Here is a 22,780-nt window from a genome sequence, read left to right on the forward strand (position 1 = left end):
TTTGGGGCAGCTTGCGAGGAGAACAGGACAAACTGGGACACGCAAAGGGTTAACACACCAGGGAAGCTGATAACCAGAGCAGCGGCTAGAATCTTGGGAACGAGACAGCGGGAAGGCGCTAGGCCCACTTTAGGAAGCCAGGCAGCCCCTGCGCACGGGCGAAGCTGGCAGCGAGTGGCCCGGCCCAGCCTCGGAGCTCAGAGCCGAGCTAGAAGGCAAGGGGATTTTCCTGACTCGCGCGGAGGGGGCGCTCCGCCTAGGCAGGATGCCCCCGGGTTTCCTCTTCTGTTCCCAGCTCGCCAGGCTGACCCGCCGCGCGGTTACCTCGTAAGCCTCGGGGGGCAGCTCCGGCCGGCCGGAGCGGGCAGTGGCCGAGCAAGGGGCTCCCTCCCGCCTGTCACACTCGCCTAAGAGCGGCCCAGCCAGCGGGCGCGAGGGAGACGCGGAGAGGACCCCGCCACACCCGGCGTGTGGCCTCGTCCCAGGGCTCGAGGGGAAGGCGGGCTGGTGCCTGTGGCCCTGACACCACGACGGTGCTCAAGCTGCTATGCCGGGGACACGGTGGTGAGCAGCCCCTGGCTACCCCCTTACCCGGCGGGATAGGCCAGCCCTGCCGCCAGCCGGCTCGGGACCGCCGCTGGTTTTGGCGCCAAGGGAGGCGGCGCTGCTGCGGCAGTGCCCGGTACTGCCTGCCCCGCCGCCGCCCTGCCGAGCTGGGCACAAGGCGCGAGGGAGACGAGCCGGGGCGCGGGCTCTACTGCCAGGCTGGGGCGGGGGGATCCCGGCTGGGCGGCGCTGCTGGGCCAGGCCCCGGGGGGCGGGGGAGAAGAGTAGCGCGGAGCCTCCTCCCGGGCTGTTCTTCCCCGGCCGGACTGAGAGCGGCACTGTGTCCCCGCGGCGCGGCGCACGCTCCGCCTGAGCCGCCCCCTCTCACCCCCGCTCCTGCCGCCGCCGAGCAGCCTCCTCCCCCCACCTCTCCCCGGGCAGGAGCCGCCGCCGCCGCCGCCGCACCGCGAAGCGAGGAGGCAGCGGGAGCAGCCCGGGCGCCAGCCAGCCGGCGGTGGCGGAGCAGCAGCAGCACCCACCCGGCACGGAGGCTACTCAATGCTGCACCTTCCGGAGCTGCATGAGGTAAAGGCGGCTCCGGGTCCCGCTTCCCTCCTCCCAGCCCCGCGGCAGCGCTGGGGGAGGGGGCTCTTTGTAGGCTTCGCGGAGGTAGTTGGGTGAGGGGCTCTGGGGCGGGGAGGGGGGCTGGGGCTGAGGGCACCTGAAGTTGAAGGAACAAATGTAAAGTGGAGAGTGGCCTGGTCCTCTCCCGGGGGGGGGGCTGCCCCCCCTGTCCGGGGGGAGTTAGGGGCCAGGTGTGGGGCTCAGCACTTAGCTGCGCGGGGCTGGCTGGCCGGCAGCGGGGTTTTGTTTGGGATCCCAGCCACCTCCTTCCTTCCCCCCCCCCCCTTGGTCTCTTTGCCTCCTGATAGTTTTGAGGCCTAACTGCTTAGGCCTCGTATCCCAGCTCTGAGGCTTCTGTGACGGCCCTAGAGACCCGTTGGGGCCAGGATTTGGCCCACCCCGATCCCCCTTGGGCTATAATGGGCTTTAAGCTTGGGTCATCCTTTGATCTGGGTTAAAATTTCATTGTAAAATATGAGGCTGCAAACTAATAATGTTGGGCTGGAGAAGCCCCGTACTGAAAGGAGGCACTGGAAGAGGCTGGAAAGGCAGGAGTTTGGGGGGGAGAGATGGCTTTGTGAGGGGCGTCAGTGAAGCCCTCCCCAAGGGCCGGGGGTGCAGGATTTTTGCCCTCCTGATATTAAGTGGGGCCTTCTGTGAATTGAGGTTTAGAAATGGAAAAAGGGCTGAAAGTCGTCTCCGTTCCGCTGAACTTTTGTTTTCTGACCGATAGAGGCCGGTAGAGGACTGTGGAGAAGGAAAGTTTATAACCAGTGGCACCAGGATGGACTTTCCTGCTACCCAACCAAAACCTCCTGCCGATGGCAAGATCATCTACTATCCTCCTGGAGTAAAGGAGATCACAGACAAAATTACTAACGATGAGGTGGTCAAACGGCTGAAGGTAAGTGTCTCTTCTCCTCACCTCTCAGCATTTGCCCCTTTAAGCACTACCCAAACTAAACAAACATTTTCATCTCTGCTTTGGGAGTTTCAGAATTTTTTGATGTAGTTGAGATGCATACCACTTACTTCGAGATCCTCCTGGCAAAATTTGTATTTCTTTTTCAAAGGCCTGTGATTACTTTTGTCAGTTTGGTACCTATTGCCATGTCTGCTTTTATATATTCACCTAAAGTGATGAGGGGTTGAATCATCAGTGTTCTAATTTGTGTGTTTTGTAAATTTAATATTTTAAATTGGCATGAAATAAATTAAACTACCCACCAGGGGTCAGAAGTGAAATTGCAAATATTAATTACAGGAAGCTAAAATTGTTTTTAAGTATGACGATTATTGAGAGTTCCAGGGGTTTGAAAGATATGTCATAGTCCAAGCACAGCATGATGGGAGTTGATTATATTATACACAAGTAATTGTAGTTTAGAAAGCTGGCTATTATTGATTATAAAGTTACTTGTCATTAATTTATAGCACATGATACAAACATAGATGCTGCATTTCTAGAGTTTCATGACTAGACTTCTTTGTGCACAGACTGCTGCTAAATTATATAAAGATTATAACATTTTGTGTTCAGGCTATTCAGGGCTTGTCTACACTTGAGGATTAATTCAGATTAAGGTAGCATGTGGATTTAGAGTGAAATAGCTGTTCTGGAATAATTTCATGTGTAGATAAGACCATAGTGTAAATAAAGTCACACAGTTGTTACACTTTCATAAGTAAGAGGGATTGTCACAAGTATATTTTTCTCCTTTTTTTGCTTTGTTTTTGTTTTGTTGACTCTGAGGTTTACAGATGGCTTTAAATCAATTTTTTTTCCAGTGCAGAACATACTAATTTGCCTTGTTAACTTTCATGCCATGGCTATTATTAAATATATGCTGAAAATAGAGGATAAAGTCAGGTATTGATTAAATATCAGGGTCACTCAATTGATAGTATTGTAGTCTTTGGGCCAGAAAGTTGAAGATTCAAGTCTTAAACCAGGATTTGGGTCCATGCTTAGGATGGTATACTATGTAGTACTAGGAGGTTTCTGGCTGTCTAATCTGATTATATGGCTCCCATCACTGTGGTAGCTGGGTGTCTCACAAGTACTGAAAAATAGAACTAACAAATTATTCTTTAATCCTGTAAAAGAAGTAACTTGATTAGTTTTATAGTTGATGTGAAAAAATGTTCCTGTGTATTTAAAAAATAAGTTTTGCATTTAATTCTGGAAGTGGCAAGGCCTGTGATTATCTCTTGCATAAAGAAAAGGAGTACTTGTGGCACCTTAGAGACTAAACATTTATTTGAGCATAAGCTTTCGTGAGCTACAGCTCACTTCATCGGATGCATTTGAAGTGAGCTGTAGCTCACGAAAGCTTATGCTCAAATAAATTTGTTAGTCTCTAAGGTGCCACAAGTACTCCTTTTCTTTTTGCGAATACAGACTAACACGGCTGCTACTCTGAAACCTCTCTTGCATAAGTGAGTTCCATCTCTTGGGAAAGCTCTATCTCTTGCACTCATGAACCTTACCAAAAGTTAACTTTTTCATTGTTCCAGTGCAACATAATTATGGGGGTCATGATTGTAGAGGAAATGTCTACGGATTGGTTCTGGCTAACTATCTCCAAAGGGCTTTGAATGTTAGGACAGAGATCTTGAACTGGAGTCTATAGAGAATGGGGAGCTAGTGAAGCGAGTGGAGAACATGGGTAAAGTATTTATAGGTAAAGTGCCATTTCTAAATAATTGCAGTATTAAGTCTGGAAGTCATGAATGTATAGAACACTGGCCAAGTCTATGTCTGATATGACATAATTGTCTGGCCTTGGATGGAAGAGAGTGTCTTTCTCCCTTCTCTGTAAGAAAGCATGCTCTTTTAAAAACAAACATTAACTTTTTAAAACTCCATTAAAAACAAGTTTGTTTGTAGGTTTTGAAAAAGGAACCTTTACAATTTAGGCATAAATTAACCTGACAGTATACCTTGAAGCTGAAGTCTCTGTCAGTCTCTGGTGGCTGCCTGTGTGTAAACTAAAGATGCCATGACTCTCTTTGGAAAAATTAGAGTATGACTTTGTGTTTTGGCCATCTTTAGGCCTGTCCACACAGTTTTGATTCTCTACCCGGTGAAAGGCAAGGTCAACTTAACTGGTTACAAATCCATAATTTGATTTCTGTCTGCACAGCTTTCTGCCATCAAAACGGTATTTTGTCATCCAGACTTAGTACTTGTAATAATGTGTGTTATTGCAGCTTGGGGCATTCTGGAAACCTGTCCCATTGTGCGTCATTAGCAGCAGTCTGAGCAAGGATTTGTTTTTTGGTTTGTTGGTTTTTTTATTTTAAGTTTTCTTCCCCCACTCCTCTTTTTCCATGCTTATTCTCTTTGTGTTTTTTTTTTTTTTTTTTTTTTTTTTTTTTTTTTTTTTATGGGTGGTGAATGAGGCTGATCTGCTGCTTACAGTGTTCTGAATCTGGACAATGTTGTGAGCACTATATCCTGAAAACAAGCGATGAGAATTCTAAAATGGCTTGCAGCTTCTGGATGATGAAACGAGGAAGGCCCTCATGGATAGCATAGGCATATGGAATAGAATCAGGCTCTTAATGAATTCCATTGACTCCAATGTGTATTGGAGTAGACCCATAAATTCGTACCCTTGTGACATGGATAAAGTTCATTTTGGATGTCTTAACTTCATGGTTATTGGAGAACTAGTTTTAATGACTAGTGTCATGGTTGGAGGTGTGTCCATACTGCAGAACTGTGTGCCTAATTGGTTAAACTAAAAAGTGTGCCACACTAGATAGCTAGCAGGTGGTGGACAGTTAAGATTCATATGTTAGCCATGTACTATGTGGATGCAAACTGTTTTAAACCAGATATGCCTCTAACTGGTTAAAGACACTAAAAAGTTGTCATATGATTGCCATCTTCATCCCGTTCTGTTCTAAAAACAGGTTCCAAAGTTAAGTGAATTATCCCAAAAAAAATGTCAGTTTATCTACACTATCATTACATGATCAATATTTAATTCTTTACTTTGTAAAGTGCTTTGGGATAACTTAAGCATGGCGGCAGTTTTATAAATTCACATTTGGCTCTGTTGTAGATTAACTTATTAAAATAGCTTTTTAAATTGTCCATAGTTAAATAAGAACATAAGAATGGTCATACTGGGTCAGATCAGTGGTCCGTCTAGTCCAGCATCCTGTCTTTTGGCAGTGGTCAGTGCCAGATTGTTCAGAGGGAATGAATAGAACAGTGCAATTATCAAGTGATCCCCTTCTGTCCAGTCCCAGCTTCTCACAGGTAGCGGTTTAGAGACACCTGGAGCATAGGGTTGCATCCCTGACTATCTTGGCTGATAGCCATTGATGGATTGTCCTTCATGAATTTATCTAATTTTTTTGAGCCCAGTTATAGTTTTGGCTTTCACAACATCCCCTGGTAATAAATTCATAGGTTGACTGGGCATTGTAGGAAGAAGCACTTACGTGTGCTTGTTTTAAACCTGCTGCCTGTTAATTTCATTGGGTGAACCCTGGTTCTTGTGTTATGTGAAGGGGTATATGACACTTCCTTATTCACTTTCTCCATACCTTTCACAATTGTAGCCCTCTATCATATCTCTCCTTAGTCGTCATTTTTCTAAATTGAACAGTCAGTCCCAGTCTTTTTAATTTCTTCTAATATGGAAGCTGCTGCATATCCCTAGTACTTTTTGTTGCCTGTCTCTGTTCTTTTCCAATTCTAATGCATCTGTTTTGGGATGGGGTGATCAGAACTGCATGCAGTATTCAAGGTGTGGGCATACCATGGATTTATATAGTAGCATTATGATATTTACTGTTTTATCATCTATCCCTTTTAATGGTACCTACCATTCTGTTGGCTCTTTGACTGCTGTTGCTCATTGAGCAGATATGTTCAGAGAAGTATCCACTATGGCTCCAAGATTTTTCTTGAGCGGTAACAGCTAATTTAGATCCCATCATATTGTACTTTTAGATTTACGATTATTTTTTCCAGTATGCATTACTTTGCACTTATCTGCCATTTTGTTGTCTAGTCACTCAGTTTTGTGAGATTCCTTTGTAACTCCTCGCAGTCAGCTTTGGACTTAACTATATTAAATGATTTTGTATCATCTGCATACTTTTCTACCTCCCTGTTCACCCCCTTTTCCAGATAATTTATGAATTTGTTGAACAGAACCTGTCCCAGTAAAGTAGGGTAAGCAGATAGCAAGTGTGAAAAATCGGGACCTGGAGTGGAGGAAAATAGGTGCCTGTTTATAAGAAAAAGCCCCAACTATCGGGACTGTCCCTATAAAATCAGGCCATCTGGTTACCCTATAGTAAAGCTGGCTGGGGGACACAACTATTTATCTCTCTCTATTTATTCCTACTTTTTGTTTCTCATCTTTTAACCAGTTATGAGAAGACCTTCCCTCTTATGTCATGACTGCTTACTTTGCTTAAGGGCCTTTGGTGTCGGATCTTGTCAAAGGCTGTCTGAAAGTCCAAGTGTGTTAGATCAGCTTGTTCACTCTTTTGTTGATACCCTTAAAGAATTCTAATAGATTGCTGAGGCATGATTTCCCTTTATAAAAGCCATGTTCACTCTTCCCCAACATATCATGTTCATCGAAGTGTCTGATAATTCTGTTCTGTTCTATCATTTCAAACAGTTTGCCTGGTACTAAAGTTAGGCTTAGCAGGGTGTAATTGCCAGGATCGTGTCTGGAGCTTTTTTAAAAAGTTGGCATCACATTAGTTATTTGCCAGTCGTCTGATACAGAGGCTGATTTAAGCAATAAGTTGCATACCAGAGTTGGTGGTTCTGTAATTTCATATTTGAGTTCCTTCAGAACTTTTGGATGCTTTATTACTGCTTAATTTATCACTTTTGTTCCAAAACCTTCTCTATTGACACCTCAATCTGGAACAGTTTCTCAGATTTGTCACATAAAAAGAATGGCTAAGGTGTGGGGATCTCTCTCACATCCTTTGCAGTGAAGACCGGTGCAAAAAATTCATTTAGCTTCTATGGAACAGCTTTGTCTTCCTTGAGTGCTCCTTTAGCACCGTGATTATTCAGTGGCATCCCACTGATTGTTCATCAGGCTTTCTGCTTCTGTTTTGCTTAAAAAAATTCTTTGCTGTTAGTTTGTATGTCTTGCTCATTGCTCTTCAGATCTTTTTGGCTGCCTAATTATGCTTTTACATTTGACTTGCCAGAGTTTATGCATGTTTTTATTTTCTTTGGTTGGATTTGACTTCCAGTTTTAAAGGATGCCTCTTTGCCTCTAACCACCTCTTTACTTGGCTGTTTAGCCATAGTGGCATTTTTGTGGTGGTCTTCCTATTTGTTTTTTATTTTGGATATACATTTAGTTGGAGTCTATATTATGATGTTTTTAAATAGTTTCCATGCAGCTTGCAGGCATTTTACCTTTGTAACTGTTCCTTTTAATTTCTTTTTAACGAACTTCTTCATTTTTTGTAGTTCCCCTTTTTGAAGTTAAGTGCTATTATGGTATTTCTCCCCCTACAAGGTTGTTGAATGTAATTATGTTATGGTTGCTGTTACCAAGCAGTTCAGCTGTATTACTTCTTGGACCAGATCTGTGCTCCACTTAGGACCAATATTGCTAAATGTCTTTTCAAAGTCCATACTTGGTTATTCTTGGCAATGTAAACAAAAATCTCTGATATAAATTCATCAGTCATATGGAAAAACTTTAATATAGTTGCATATAAATTGATGTAATTACCATCATATTATTCACTGTAACTTAATGACAGACTTACTTAAAATGCCATTATTAAGTCAAAATTATAACATGTTTACATAATAAGCAGTGCAAAACTATCGGAGGTTGTCATGCTGTATGCATCTTCTGTACCACTCCTTACCATTTTTACCTGTTGAATTTTTTTAGTAAAAAGAGAGCATGAAATGTGACCAGCTGAGACAGTTTTGCACCATTCATTATGAAGTTTGGGAAGTTTACGTTTGTGACAAGACTTGGGGGGAAAGCACTTATAGCACTTTACAGTGTTTGTTTTTATATACAGTGATTAGTGTAAACAGCACTGTGTGTATATAAGTAGGTGAAATGTACCAAATGTCTAACAGGTCCATGTAACTGTGTGACAGAGATGAGATTAGAATTTTGAGGTTTTTTTCCTCTCCCTTGTGATCAATTGATTAGACATACTACTTTTCTTCACTTAAGGGAGACAGGTGCTAGCAGAGTGTTTACTGTGATGGGTCCTTGATTTGGAAATCGCTCTCTTCTCTTGCCTTCTCTAGGATCTGGTCCATTAGTACCTGGATTAGTTAGCATTTGCAGCATGTTTGGAAGTTGCTTTTCTCCAGGAGTTTGGTTAGGGCATGGGCTGAGGGCTGGAGGAGTTTGGATAGACTTTATTTATCCACATATTAGCTGATAGATATTTGTGTCAATGTAGGATGAGCAGTTTCTTTCCCCTTACCTGTTTGCCTGTCTTGTCTAGTTTTATATTGTGAGCTCCTTGGAGCAGGACCTTTGTTCCGTTTTCTCTTTTTGGAATCTGCTATTGGAAATAATTACTTTTAATAATAATATATTTTATATGATGTGTGTTAATTTATGGAATGGGTACTTAGAGTGTGCTGTGGACCTGTGGGATCGGTCGACGCTACGCAAGGCTCATGTGGCGTCTCATGGTCTCGGACACCATCTGATGGTCCAGGGATATCTACATCGAACATATCACCGGCCACTGACAGTTCCAGGACGTGTGAGCCGGAACGGCATCGTGCATCAACTATGAGGAAGGGACCGAGAGACTTTCCATTGGACCATATGAACTAGAACCATAAACTCACTGAACATTAAATCTCCTCAAATGAGGGTAAATCCATCTCCTCATCGTATTCATTCATTATACTTTTCAGAGTAGCAGCCGTGTTAGTCTGTATTCGCAAAAGAAAAGGAGTACTTGTGGCACCTTAGAGACTAACATTTATTTGAGCATAAGCTTCCGTGAGCTACAGCTCACTTCATCGGATAACTTCCTACACCTGAACATAGCCATTATATGAACAACATACCCCCATATCTCCATGTCTGTACTTTGACCTGTTAACCTTTTGCTCCCAATCGAGGATATTGCAGATTATGTATTCTTTATGCCACCTGTTCCTAAACCAAACTTTGCACCCCTTGATAATCTGTACCTTATTCCCTGATAACCAGAAACATCTGTGCTTAAACTCTGTACCATTTCTTTTATTTTAACATCATCTTAATAAAATTATTAAGCACTGTTTAAGTGTTTGCAGGATTTGAGGCTTACAGGAAAAGAGTAGCCTCGTTATTACAGAGATCCATAGATAATTATGCTAGCACTTCTGAAACTTCTGCTAATTGTACTTATAGTTGCAGTAAAGTTGCAAGGGCAAACTGAGTTTGCAGATGTTCCTGAGCTGTTGTTGGGTACACAAGCCTAGGGCCAAATTCCTATTTTTTATTTTATTCGGTCTAATTCTTTCAGTTAGTTTTATGGTTGTAACAATCAATTTTCTCATTAACTAGGACAGAGACCACTAGTCGTGTATAAGAAATCATGGTCTGGCTTTCTTTTTATTAAAACAACAAGAGCAAAACAGAATGCAAGTATGTTTGTTTTGCAAGCTCTCTGACTTTACTAATCCTAAAGCATTCTCCTTATGTAGGCTTCCAACTAACCTAAATATTATTGGTCCATTAGAAAATAAAGGAATAAAGTACTTCATTTTTGGCCACAGTAATTTTCTTATTCTAAGTGCAGCAGCTACTAATAGCAAACTCACATCTCCAGCATTACTGTGATAGTTTCCTGGTAATAAGAGGGTAAGTTTATTAAAACAAGCGGGTCCCCAATGATCGAATGTGTGCATCAGCCCTGGTGTAGTTTGCTTAGGTTTACGGTCAGTCTAGTCAATAACCCCTTATAGTACTTTGCCTTAGGCATTATTTAATGGACACTATTCAAGGCCTACTCTGAATAAAGAATTATTAATTTTCTCATGGACTTTCCTATGGTGCTCCTCGGTATGGAATCGGAATGCTTCACAAACATACAGGAATTAATCTTCATAACATCCCCCTTCTGAAATGAGGAGATGTACTGTCCCTGTTTACAGATGGGGAACTGAAGCACGGAGAGATTAAGGTCAAAAGTGCTAATTAATTTTGGGTGCCCAATTTGAGATGCCTAGGACCTGTTTTTTTGTTTTTTTTTTTTTTTAAAGTACTAAGCATTGTGTATATCATTTAATATGTTCAAAGTACAGCTCCCATTGACTTCAGTTACAGCTGTGAGTGCTCAGCACTTCTGAAATCAGTCCCCAGGGTCTCAAGTTGGGCACCTAGAAAATAAGGAACACACAATTAATGACCATCTGTGAAAAGTTTTTAGTTTAAGTGACTTGACTAACATTACATAGGAATTGTGTCACAGGGATAGAATCTAGTTCTCCAGGACAGCATTCAACTGCCTTAACCATGAGACCATTGTTTCTCTTCCTGTCTTATTCACTGCACACCTTCAAAGGGAGAGGAAAGATGGTCCAATGATTAGGGTGCTTGGGAAACCTGGGTTAAATTCTTAGAAACCTTTAGAGGAGCAGTGGGCACTTTTGAAGGTCCTCTGCTCAGTGTCCCCTTCTGATTTTTAATCTTTGACCATCACTCCTATTCCTTTTTTCTCATGCGTTGTCCCAAGAAATCACTTGTGGCTTGGGCTCAGTGGTTCTTCCCCCTTGGTTGAATGGTATAGGGAAGGTAGATTGGAAACTTCTGTTGTCTGTCTCATAACATAAGAACAGGGGAATATTTGATAAAATTAAAACTTAGGAAATTCAAAACTGATATTTTTTCATACAATGTGTGAACTGTGGCGCTTCCTGCCACAGGAAATCATTAAGGCCACGGTCTTAACAAGATTCTAAAAGGGACAGGACTTTTATATGGAATATCAATAGTTTTCATAATTATAACAAGTTTTGTGGAAGGGATATTAAACCTTGTGCTTCAGGGCTTAAGCCAACCACCAATTATTTGAGATTAGGATTTGAGCTAATGTGGTGTATGTGCGCATCTAGGGGTGAAGATATCCCACATCTGCCTACTTTTGGGTTCTTGAACTTTTGTATGATTCATTTGGACTAGATGGACCTAGGGTATGGCCTAGAATTGCAGTTCTTATGTTCCTAATGCATTTGTTCCAAACCTGTGCATAGGAAACCTTTATACTAGCACATACCAATTTGTATTTTACTTTGTATAAAATTAAACATTTATTATTTTTTTTTGTATTGGGATAATGCCTAGAGCAGTGGTCTCCAACCTTTTTACGCCCAAGATCACTTTTTGAATCTAAGGGCAACCCAAGATCTACCCCACCCCTTCCCAAAGCCCTACCCTCTCACTCCATTATCTCCCCCCCCCCCCCCCCGTCGCTTGCTCTCCACCCACCCTCACTCATTTTCACTGGGGTAGAGTAGGGGTTTGGGAGGGGATGTGGGCTCTGGGATGGGGTCAAGAGGTTCACAGTGTTGGAGGGGCTCTGGGCTGAACTTGGGGCAGGGGGTTGAGGGGGATGAGGGTGCAAGTTTTGGAGGGAGTTTGGGGGGGGGGGCCTCTGGGCTGGGGCAGAGTGTTTGGGCTGCAGGGTGTGGGCTCTGGGAGGGAGTTCGGGTGCAGGAAGAGGTACAGGGTGCTGGGTCTAGGAAGCAGTTGGGGTGCTGGGGAGTTTGGGGTGCTGGCTCTGGGAGGGAGCTGGGGGTTGGGGTGAGGCTCCCTGGGCAGTTACCTCCAGTGGCGCCTGGTTGGCGGCAGGTGCAGCGAGGCTAAGGCAGGCTTCCTGGGAAAGGGCCAAGGCGCCTCTGTGGCCTCTGGGAGAGTGTGGGGGCACGTGGCTCTGCGTGCTGCCCCTCTCGGCAAGCACCGCTCCCTCAGCTTTCCCGACCAATTGGGAGCTGCGGGGGTGGTGCTTGCAGAAAAGAGGAACGGTGCTTGCAGGCAGGAGCAGAATGTGGAGGGACACGCTTGTCTCCTCTCCTCCCGGGACTGCACTGGCCATTTCCGGGAGAAGTGTGGGGCCGGGGTAAGCAGGGAATTTGCCTTAGCGGCAGCCACGGTCCACCACCGGAAATTGCAATTGACTGGGAGATCCTCTGGATAGACCAGTTGATCGTGATCGACCGGTTGGTGACCACTAGCTTACAGGCTTCAGCTGAGATCAGATCCACATTGTATAAGAGGGTAGAAACAATCCCCGCCCAGAAGAGTTTACAATCTAAAAAGACAAGACAGATGAATGGTGGGAGAAGAGAAGTGTGGCATTATGCCCTGTATTCTTCATAGTAATATTTTTATGATATGAGTATGACATAACCATAATTTGTACTTAGTTTTGTATTTTTAGTATTTTGTGTGTGTAGAGGCTTGTAGGGGCTTTGTGCTGGGAGAGAAGCTGAGCCCTGGTTAGGGGTGGGGCTTTTCTGACTAGGGGTCCTATAAAGGTAGCCAGCCAGTCAGGCAGCGGCACAGACAGCTGCGCAGCGGCACAGGAGCTAGCAAACAGAGCTGTAAACAGGGGAGTTTGAGTGGAAGTTTGTATTGTGGTGCTTGTTTGGGGTTTGCTTTTGCTGTGGCGGGGGTGGTCTTTTTGGTGTGGCTTGTGTTTCCCAGATTAACAGGATTTAGGTGGGAAGGCGATGACAGATACGGAGGCAGCTGTGGGAGTGACTCCTGTAGTGGAAGACACAATGAGGATGACTGGATGTGGAAGCTGTGGTATGTACATGATCCTGGCCGGGGGGAGTTGGTAAGAGTTTTTTTTCTGCATGAAATGCAGTCTGATAGCGCTGATGGAGGAAAAGATCCGAGGTTTGGAGATGCAGGTGGAAAGTCTGGTTGAGTTTAGGAAGGGGTTTGAGCAGATAATGGAGCAAAGACATGAGGTATCTGAAGGGAAAAGCTCAGACTTACAGATGGAAGCAGGGCTGGGGAATTTTGAGGGGAGACTGGGTGAGGAAAGTGGTCAGTGGAAGCATGTGACTAAAAGAACCAGACAGGAAAAGACGGGCTAGTGAAGGAGAAATAGAGCCTAGGAACAGGTTTGCAGAGTTGGAAAACGAAGAAGGGGCTCAGCAGGTGGTCGCTGAAGGTGGAAGGGCAAGGAGAAGAGAGGCTAGTCCTATAGGAAAAGCAGAAGAGTCAAGGGAGACTACACCAAATATGAGCCCCAGGAGGATACAGGATGGGTTGAAGAGGATTATAAGGGAAAATAGGAATGGAAAGAACTTGCAGCCAGAGGGAAGGGAGAGACTGGAGAATAGCACTGTCACCAGGAAAAGTCAGGTCTATGTGATAGGGGACTCTTTATTGAGAAGAATAGACAGGCCTGTAACTAGAGCTGATCCAGAGAATAGAAGGGTGTGCTGTCTTCCGGGTGCTAAGATACGGGATGTAGACCTGAGGTTGAAAAGGATCCTAAAGGGAGTGGGAAAGATCCCCTAATTATCCTTCATGTGGGAACAAATGATATGGCTAGATTCTCGCTGGAAAGTAATAAGGGAGACTAGGCTAGGCTGGGGAAGACGCTTAAGGAAATCGAGGCTCAGGTGATCTTTAGTGGGATCCTGCCTGTTCCTAGAGAAGGGCAACAAAGGTGTGACAAGATTATGACTGTCAACAGATGGCTTAGGCAGTGGTGCTATAAGGAGGGCTTTGGGATGTATGGCCACTGGGAGGCATTCATGGACAGAGGACAGTTCTCTCGGAATGGACTTCATCTGAGTAGGGAAGGAAATAGACTTCTAGGATGGAGGCTGGCACAACTGATTAAGAGAGCTTTAAACTAGGAATTTGGGGGAGATGGTTGGGAGATGTCCAGGTAATCTCCAGCCAGATTTTAGCATTGAGAGGAAAGACGATGAAGTAAGAAAGGATACAGCCATGGGTAGGAGAATGTATATAAGGAGCGAGGGCAGTGTGCATACTAGTCTAATAGGTTATACTGGCTGTAGAATGACTGTGCCTAATAGGGTACAAAATGTGAGCGAGGCCAAACAGCAAAAATTAAGATGTTTGTACACCAATGCGAGGAGCCTAGGTAACAAAATGGAGGAACTAGAACTACTGGTGCAGGAAGTGAAACCAGATATTATAGGGATAACAGAAACATGGTGGAATAGTAGTCAAGACGGGACTACAGGTATTGAAGGGTATGTGCTGTTTAGGAAAGACAGAAATCAAGGTAAAAGTGGTGGAGTAGCATTGTATATCAATGATGAGGTAGAATGTAAAGAAATAAGAAGCGATGCAATGGATAAGACAGAGTCCATCTGGGCAAAAATTACATTGGGGAAGATAACTAGTAGAGCCTCTCCTACGATAGTGCTTGGGGTGTGTTATAGAGCTCGGGATCTAACTTGGATATGGATAGAGCCCTTTTTAATGTTTTTAATAAAGTAAATACTAATGGAAACTGCATGATCATGGGAGACTTTAACTTCCCAGATATAGACTGGAGGACCAGTGCTAGTAATAATAATAGGGCTCAGATTTTCCTAGATGCGATAGCTGATGGATTCCTTCATCAAGTAGTTGCTGAACCGACTAGAGGGGATGCCATTTTAGATTTAATTTTGGTGAGTAGCGAGGACCTCATAGAAGAAATGGTTGTAGGGGATAATCTTGGTTCAAGTGATCATGAGCTAATTCAGTTCAAACTGAACGGAAGGATTAACAAAATTAAATCTGCAACTAGAGTTTTTGATTTCAAAAGGGCTGACTTTCAAAAATTAAGGAAATTAGTTAGGGAAGTGGATTGGACTGAAGAATTTATGGATCTAAAGGTAGAGGAGGCCTAGGATTACTTTAAATCAAAGCTGCAGAACTATCGGAAGCCTGTATCCCAAGAAAGGGGAAAAAATTCATAGGCAGGAGTTGTAGACCAAGCTGGATGAGCAAGCATCTTAGGTGATTAAGAAGAAGCAGAAAGCATACAGGGAGTGGAAGATGGGAGGGATCAGCAAGGAAAGCTACCTTATTGAGGTCAGAACATGTAGGGATAAAGTGAGACAGGCTAAAATTCGAGTAGAGTTGGACCTTGCCAAGGGAATTAAAACCAATAGTAAAATGTTCTATAGCCATATTAATAAGAAAAAACTAAGAAAGAAGTGGGGCTGCTAAACACTGAGGATGGAGTGGAGGTTAAAGATAACCTAGGCAAGGCCCAACATCTAAGCAAATACTTTGCCTCAGTCTTTAATAAGGCTAAAGAGGATTTTAGGGATAATGGTAGCATGACAAATAGGAATGAGGATATGGAGGTAGATATTACCATATCTGAGGTAGAAGCGAAACTGAAACATCTTAATGGGACTAAATCGGGGGGCCCAGATAATCTTCATCCAAGAATATTAAAGGAATTGGCACCTGAAATTGCAAGCCCATTAGCAAGAATTTTTAATGAATCTGTAAACTCAGGAGTTGTACCGAATGTACCTAATATAGTTCCTATTTTTAAGAAAGGAAAAAAAAAGTGATCCAGGTAACTACAGGCCAGTTAGTTTGACATCTGTAATATGCAAGGTCCTGGAAAAAATTTTGAAGGAGAAATTAGTTAAGGACATTGAAGTCAATGGTAAATGGGACAAAATACAACATGGTTTTACAAAAGGTAGATCATGCCAAACCAACCTAATCTCCTTCTTTGAAAAAGTAACAGATTTATTAGATAAAGGAAATGCAGTGGATCTAATTTACCTAGATTTCAGTAAGGCGTTTGATACCGTGCCACATGGGGAATTATTAGTTAAATTAGAGAAGATGGGATCAATATGAACATCAAAAGGTGGATAAGGAATTGGTTAAAGGGGAGACTACAACAGGTCCTACTGAAAAGTGAACTGTCAGGCTGGAGTTCCTCAGGGATCAGTTTTGGGACCAATCTTTTTATTACTGACCTCGGCACAAAAGTGGGAGTGTGCTAATAAAGTTTGCAGATGATACGAAGCTGGGAGGTATTGCCAATTCAGAGAAGGATCGGGATATTATACAGGAGGATCTGGATGACCTTGTAAACTGGAGTAATAGTAATAAGATGAAATTTAATAGTGAGAAGTGTAAGGTTATGCATTTAAGGATTAATAACAAGAATTTTAGTTATAAGTTGGGGATGCATCAATTAGAAGTAACGGAAGAGGAGAAGGACCTTGGAGTATTGGTTGATCATAGGATGACTGAGCTGCCAATGTGATATGACTGTGAAAAAAGCTAATGCGGTTTTGGGATGCATCAGGAGAGGCATTTCCTGTAGGGATAAGGAGGTTTTAGTACCATTATACAAGGCATGGTGAGACCTCACCTAGAATACTGTGTGCAGTTCTGCTCTCCCATGTTTAAAAAGGATGAATTCAAACTGGAGCAGGTACAGAGAAGGGCTACTAGGATGATCCGAGGAATGGAAAACTTGTCTTATGAAAGGAGACTTAAGGAGCTTGGCTAGTTTAGCCTAACTAAAAGAAGGTTAAGGGGAGATATGATTGCTCTCTATAAATATACCAGAGAGGGAGAGGAATTATTTCAGCTCAGCACCAATGTGGACACAAGAACAAATGGGTATAAACTGGCCACCAGGAAGTTTAGACTTGAAATTAGACGAAGGTTTCTAACCATCAGAGGAGTGAAGTTTTGGAATAGCCTTCCAAGGGAAGCACTGGGGGCAAAAGATCTATCCGGCTTTAAGATTCTACTCGATAAGTTTATGGAGGAGATGATATGATGGGATAATGTGATTTTGGTAATTGATCTTCAAATATTCAGGGTAAATAGGCCTAATCGCCTGAGATGGAATATTAGATGGATGGGATCTGAGTTACCCAGGAAAGAATTTTCTGTAGTATCTGGCTGGTGAATCTTGCCCATATGCTTAGGGTTTAGCTGATTGCCATATTTGGGGTCAGGAAGGAATTTTCCTCCAGGGCAGATTGGAGAGGCCCTGGAGGTTTTCGCCTTCCTCTGTAGCATGGAGCACGGGTCACTTGAGGGAGGCTTCTCTGCTCCTTGAAGTCTTTAAACCACGATTTGAGGACTTCAATGGCTCAGACATAGGTGAGATTTTTCGTCGGAGTGGGTGGGTGAGATTCTGTGGCCTGTGTTGTGCAGGAGGTCGGACTAGATGATCAGAATGGTCCCTTCTGACCTTAGTATCTATGAATCTAAGTGTGGCATTACGCCCTGTATTCTTCATAGTAATATTTTTATATGAGTATGACATAATCATGATGTATTTTGTACAAGATAAGGCATGTAAGATATCATTGGAAAGGTTATCATTGGCCCCACAGTATGCCAACATTTTTATGGCTGACTTAGAACAACGCTTCCTCAGCTCTCGTCCCTAATGCCCCTACTCTACTTGCGCTACATTGATGACATCTTCATCATCTGGACCCATGGAAAAGAAGCTCTTGAGGAATTCCACCATGATTTCAACAATTTCCATCCCACCATCAACCTCAGCCTGGACCAGTCCACACAAGAGATCCACTTCCTGGACACTACGGTGCTAATAAGCGATGTGACATAAACACCACCCTATATCGGGAAACCTATGACCGCTATTCTACCTACATGCCTCTAGCTTTCATCCAGATCATACCACTCGATCCATTGTCTACAGCCAAGCGCTACGATATAACCGCATTTGCTCCAACCCCTCAGACAGAGACAAACACCTACAAGATCTCTATCATGCATTCCTACAACTACAATACCCACCTGCTGAAGTGAAGAAACAGATTGACAGAGCCAGAAGAGTACCCAGAAGTCACCTACTACAGGACAGGCCCAACAAAGAAAACAACAGAACGCCACTAGCCATCACCTTCAGCCCCCAACTAAAACCTCTCCAACATCATCAAGGATCTACAACCTATCCTGAAGGACGAGCCATCGCTCTCTCAGATCTTGGGAGACAGACCAGTCCTTGCTTACAGACAGCCCCCCAATCTGAAGCAAATACTCACCAGCAACCACACCACACAACAGAACCACTAACCCAGGAACCTATCCTTGCAACAAAGCCCGTTGCCAACTCTGTCCACATATCTATTCAGGGGATACCATCATAGGGCCTAATCACATCAGCCACACTATCAGAGGCTCGTTCACCTGCGCATCTACCAATGTGATATATGCCATCATGTGCCAGCAATGCCCCTCTGCCATGTACATTGGCCAAACTGGACAGTCTCTACGTAAAAGAATGAATGGACACAAATCAGACGTCAAGAATTATAACATTCAAAAACCAGTTGGAGAACACTTCAATCTCTCTGGTCACTCGATCACAGACCTAAGAGTGGCTATACTTCAACAAAAAAGCTTCAAAAACAGACTCCAACGAGAGACTGCTGAATTGGAATTAATTTGCAAACTGGATACAATTAACTTAGGCTTGAATAGAGACTGGGAATGGATGAGTCATTACACAAAGTAAAACTATTTCCCCATGGTATTTCTCCCCCCACCCCACCCCCCACTGTTCCTCTGATATTCTTGTTAACTGCTGGAATTAGCCTACCTGCTTGTCACCATGGAAGGTTTTCCTCCTTTCCCCCCCCTGCTGTGGGTGATGGCTTATCTTAAGTGATCACTCTCCTTACAGTGTGTATGATAAACCCATTGTTTCATGTTCTCTGTGTGTGTATATAAATCTCTCCTCTGTTTTTTCCACCAAATGCATCCGATGAAGTGACTGTAGCTCACGAAAGCTTATGCTCAAATAAATGTGTTAGTCTCTAAGGTGCCACGTACTCCTTTTCTTTTTGCGAATACAGACTAACACGGCTGCTACTCTGAAACCTGTCATTGGAAAGGTTATGATTTACTGAATAGGGTTATCCTACTTGTATACATATATAATTTTTGTATCCAAAGTTAGGAATATTTTCTATGCATCTATTACAATTGTGTTTACAAGTGGGGAACGCCCACTAGACGGAATGCGACCAGTTTAGATGGGAAGGGTCATTAGGGAGAACAATAGGTTTTACAAGTTACTAATCTCCCACTGGGGAGTCTTCCTGGGGACTTTGCAAACAGCTTCTGACTCATGGCTGCAGTAGCCCTACAGCAGTGGTCCTAGAGGATCTCCCAGTCGATCGCAATCTCCAGTGGTGTAGCGGGGCTGCTGCTAAGGCAGGTTCCCTGTTTGCCCTGGCCCCATGCCGTTCCTGGAAGAGGCCAGCGTGGCCTTGGGGATTGGGGGGCGGGGGTCTCCTGCTGTGAGCTCCTCCTTTCTGCAAGCACCGCCCCTGCAGCTCCCATTCGTCAGGAATGGGGAGCTGTGGCAAATGGCAGCTGTGGGGGTGGTGCTTGCAGAGAGGGGGAGTGCACGGCACCACATGCCCAATGCCCTCCCCCCCTCCCAGGGCTGCAGGGGCTTGTTGGCCCCTTCTAGGAGCAGTGTTGGGCCAGTGTAGGCAGGGAGCATATCTTACCGGCAGCCATGCTATGCTGCTGATCGGGAGCTACCAGAGGTAAATGCTGCCCAGTGGGAGGCCGCACCCCAGCCCTAACCCCCCTCCCAGAGCCAGCATCTTGTACCCAGGCTTGCACCGCAACACTGCCCCAGCCCAGAGCCCCCTCCTGCAGCCAAACTCCCTCCCAGAGCTTGCACCCCTACCCCAGGCTCAGCTTCCCACACTGTGAACCCCTTGGCCTGAGCCCGCACCCCCTCCTGAACCCCAACTGCCTATCCCAGCCTGGTGAAAGTGAGTGAGGGTGGGTGAGAGTGAGCGATGGAGGTGGGGGATGATTTGAGTGGGGCGGGGCCTCATGGTAGGGGCGGGGTAGATCCTGGGTTGCCCTTAAATTCAAAAAGTGATCTTGGGTGTAAAAAGATTGGAGACCACTACCTGCAGGGCCATGTGACCAAGTCTCCTGGTACTGGACTCCATGATAATACTAGTGGTTTCCACTGACCGGGCGTGGGAATCAAACTGGGAGACAAAGGATTCCTGCTATATGCAAAAACTATTTAAGGCAGGGGAGTGACCTTATCATGATTAATTCTTCACTGACTCCCTGTCAAAGAGAGAAGACTGCTGGAAACACCTGAAAAACAAAAAGACTGATAAAAGAAAAGGAGTACTTGTGGCACCTTAGAGACTAACAAATGTATTAGAGCATAAGCTTTCGTGAGCTACAGCTCACTTCATCGGATGCATTTGGTGGAAAAAACAGAGGGGAGATTGGTGTATATCAATCTCCCCTTTGTTTTTTCCACCAAATGCATCCGTTGAAGTGTGCTGTAGCTCACGAAAGCTTATGCTCTAATAAATTTGTTAGGCTCTAACGTGCCACAAGTACTCCTTTTCTTTTTGCGAATACACACTAACATGGCTGCTACTCTGAAAAAAGACTGATGTAGAGGAGAAGGCCTGAACCCAGGCTAGAGGGTTGTCTAGCCTGTGAAAGGAATATTTGGAGTTTTAAGCTGCAAGCAAGTGCAGTTTGCTTTCAGAAATCTCTGCAATCTGCCTAAAACAACATTTAGGAGAAGTTAAGGATCACATAGGAAATCTGTGGCAGAGCAGGTATTGAACCCAGATCTCTTGAGTCTTAATCACAGGACCAATCTCCTTCAAATCTGGAAGACTTTATCCTGTTAGATTCAAAGTATTGTAAAATAAAAATTTGGGCCCAAGTCCATGATGTAAACACTTAATTCCAAGTGTTAGAACACATGGTGGATTAAAGATCTGGAAAACATAATATACTTAAAACTTCACATGTTCAAAGTGCTATATAAACATTAATCCTCACAACAGTCCTGTGATATGCAGTGGTGGTGTAGCATATTGGTCCCAGGATATTAGAGAGAGAAGGTGGGTGAGGTAATATCTTTTACTGGGCCAACTTCTGTTTGGTGAAAGAGACAATCTTTCGAGTTTACACAGGGCTCTTCTTCAGGTCTGAAAAAAGTACTCAGAGTGTCATAGCTAAATACAAGGTGGAACAGATAGTTTAGCAAGTTCTCTCTGGGTATTTGGGGGAAACTTTACAACCTTATCCTACATGAACCTAACCTAGGGAATTTCTACATGTTTCCGAAGATACACAAATTAGGGAACCCAGACAGACCCATTATATTTGGCCCTGGCACTCTTGCTATAGGAATTATCAGGGCTTATGGAAACTATCCTCAAATCACTTACCACGCAAAGGGCCAGCTTCCTCCATGACCCAACAGATTTCCTCCAGAAACTCCACAACATTAACAACCTCCCTCAGAACACCAGCTTGAATCATTCCATGTAGTTTTATCCCCCTAATGCCACGTACGCTTCTTCCGCCAGAAAGCAAAATCTAGTTTTTAAATGAGCGGTAGGTACAAAATAGTTAACAGACCATTAGTTCACAATGTGTACTGAAGCCTTCTTGGTATTTAAAGAAATCAAACTTTGGTCCAGACTCTAACCTATGTAAACATTCTTAGTATCTGAAAGTCTTCCAGACTGTAACTATCTTAATTACCATTGTTACCTAAGAATTTAAAACACATGCTTATTGTTAGTGTCACTCAAAACAATGTATGATTGCTGGCTCTGCAGCTGCAGTTAACTAATGAACATTATTCCTAAGGCTATGCTGATGTTAGTCATTGGCTGTTGCAAAGAAGTCTAATGTTTATTTACTGCTGCAAGTAAACAAAGATAGTGTTGGTCCAAAATGTGTGGCTGTGTAGCCAAAAAGATTGAAAATTCTGTGTCCTTAAATGTGTCACTAAGTTTTAAATACATGTTTTATTTGCGTGGGGCAGATGACATGAGTGTGCTTACCTAATACAGTTCTTAGAACTGCAATGTTGGGCTGACTTTTGTGGCTATATTGCCAAATTTAAGTTACACCAATTAAAATTTAGCATGACATTTGTTATATTTTAAACAATCTTTGTCTTGATGGTCATTCTCTAGGGACCAATTGTCAGTTATATAGTGTTTTGTCACATCACCTAACTTTAACTGTATTCTGTCTGCTTCTATAAATTTTTCAGATTGACCTTTTACTCAAACTGAGTAACTGCTCAGTGTTGTCATGTACTGCTTGTATGTCATGTATGTTGCAGGACTGCTATTAGCAGGTCAGGCTTCTGTATTAGATATAGCCTGACTGCAGAGCTTACTTCTCAGAGATACACTCCAGATGTGTTCACTTGAAGATCCTTTAATGCTCTTCCAGGTATGGCAAAGGTTAGTTTAAATAAGGTATTTTACACACAGTGCCACTTAGTGACTGAACAGTATAATACAGTTTAGCATTCCATATATCTCCCCCTTTAAGTTGTACATTCCTGCCATTTACAAAATACACTATCACACTATCTTTGAAGTTCAATTTAGACCTGTCTGTTAAGTGTGACTTGATTGTACTAGCTTTCTAATTACACAACCCAAACATGTAACAACTTGGTCATCTGGCTGTCCATTAGTTGCAATGAGTGGTTGTGGTCGGTTTAGAATCTGAGTCACCTTGTTAAGTACCCATCATCTCTAGAGTTTGCTTGGTTGATTGTTCTTTGTGGAAAAAACTGT

At 43.7% G+C, this 22,780-nt stretch overlaps 1 protein-coding gene across 1 annotated transcript in view; it reads left to right on the top strand.

Moving 5' to 3' along the window:
• Positions 1 to 998: 998 nt before the first annotated feature.
• The window catches only part of PDS5A (PDS5 cohesin associated factor A), a 183,707-nt gene continuing 161,925 nt past the window's right edge, over positions 999 to 22,780 (top strand). Inside the window, 2 exon segments of the mRNA XM_038399415.2 lie at positions 999 to 1,131; positions 1,904 to 2,074. Coding sequence (XP_038255343.1) covers positions 1,105 to 1,131; positions 1,904 to 2,074 — 198 coding nt within the window. The 5' untranslated portion in view covers positions 999 to 1,104.

The sequence above is a fragment of the Dermochelys coriacea genome, chromosome 4 (genome assembly GCF_009764565.3).
Source record: "Dermochelys coriacea isolate rDerCor1 chromosome 4, rDerCor1.pri.v4, whole genome shotgun sequence".
NCBI lineage: Eukaryota > Metazoa > Chordata > Testudines > Dermochelyidae > Dermochelys > Dermochelys coriacea.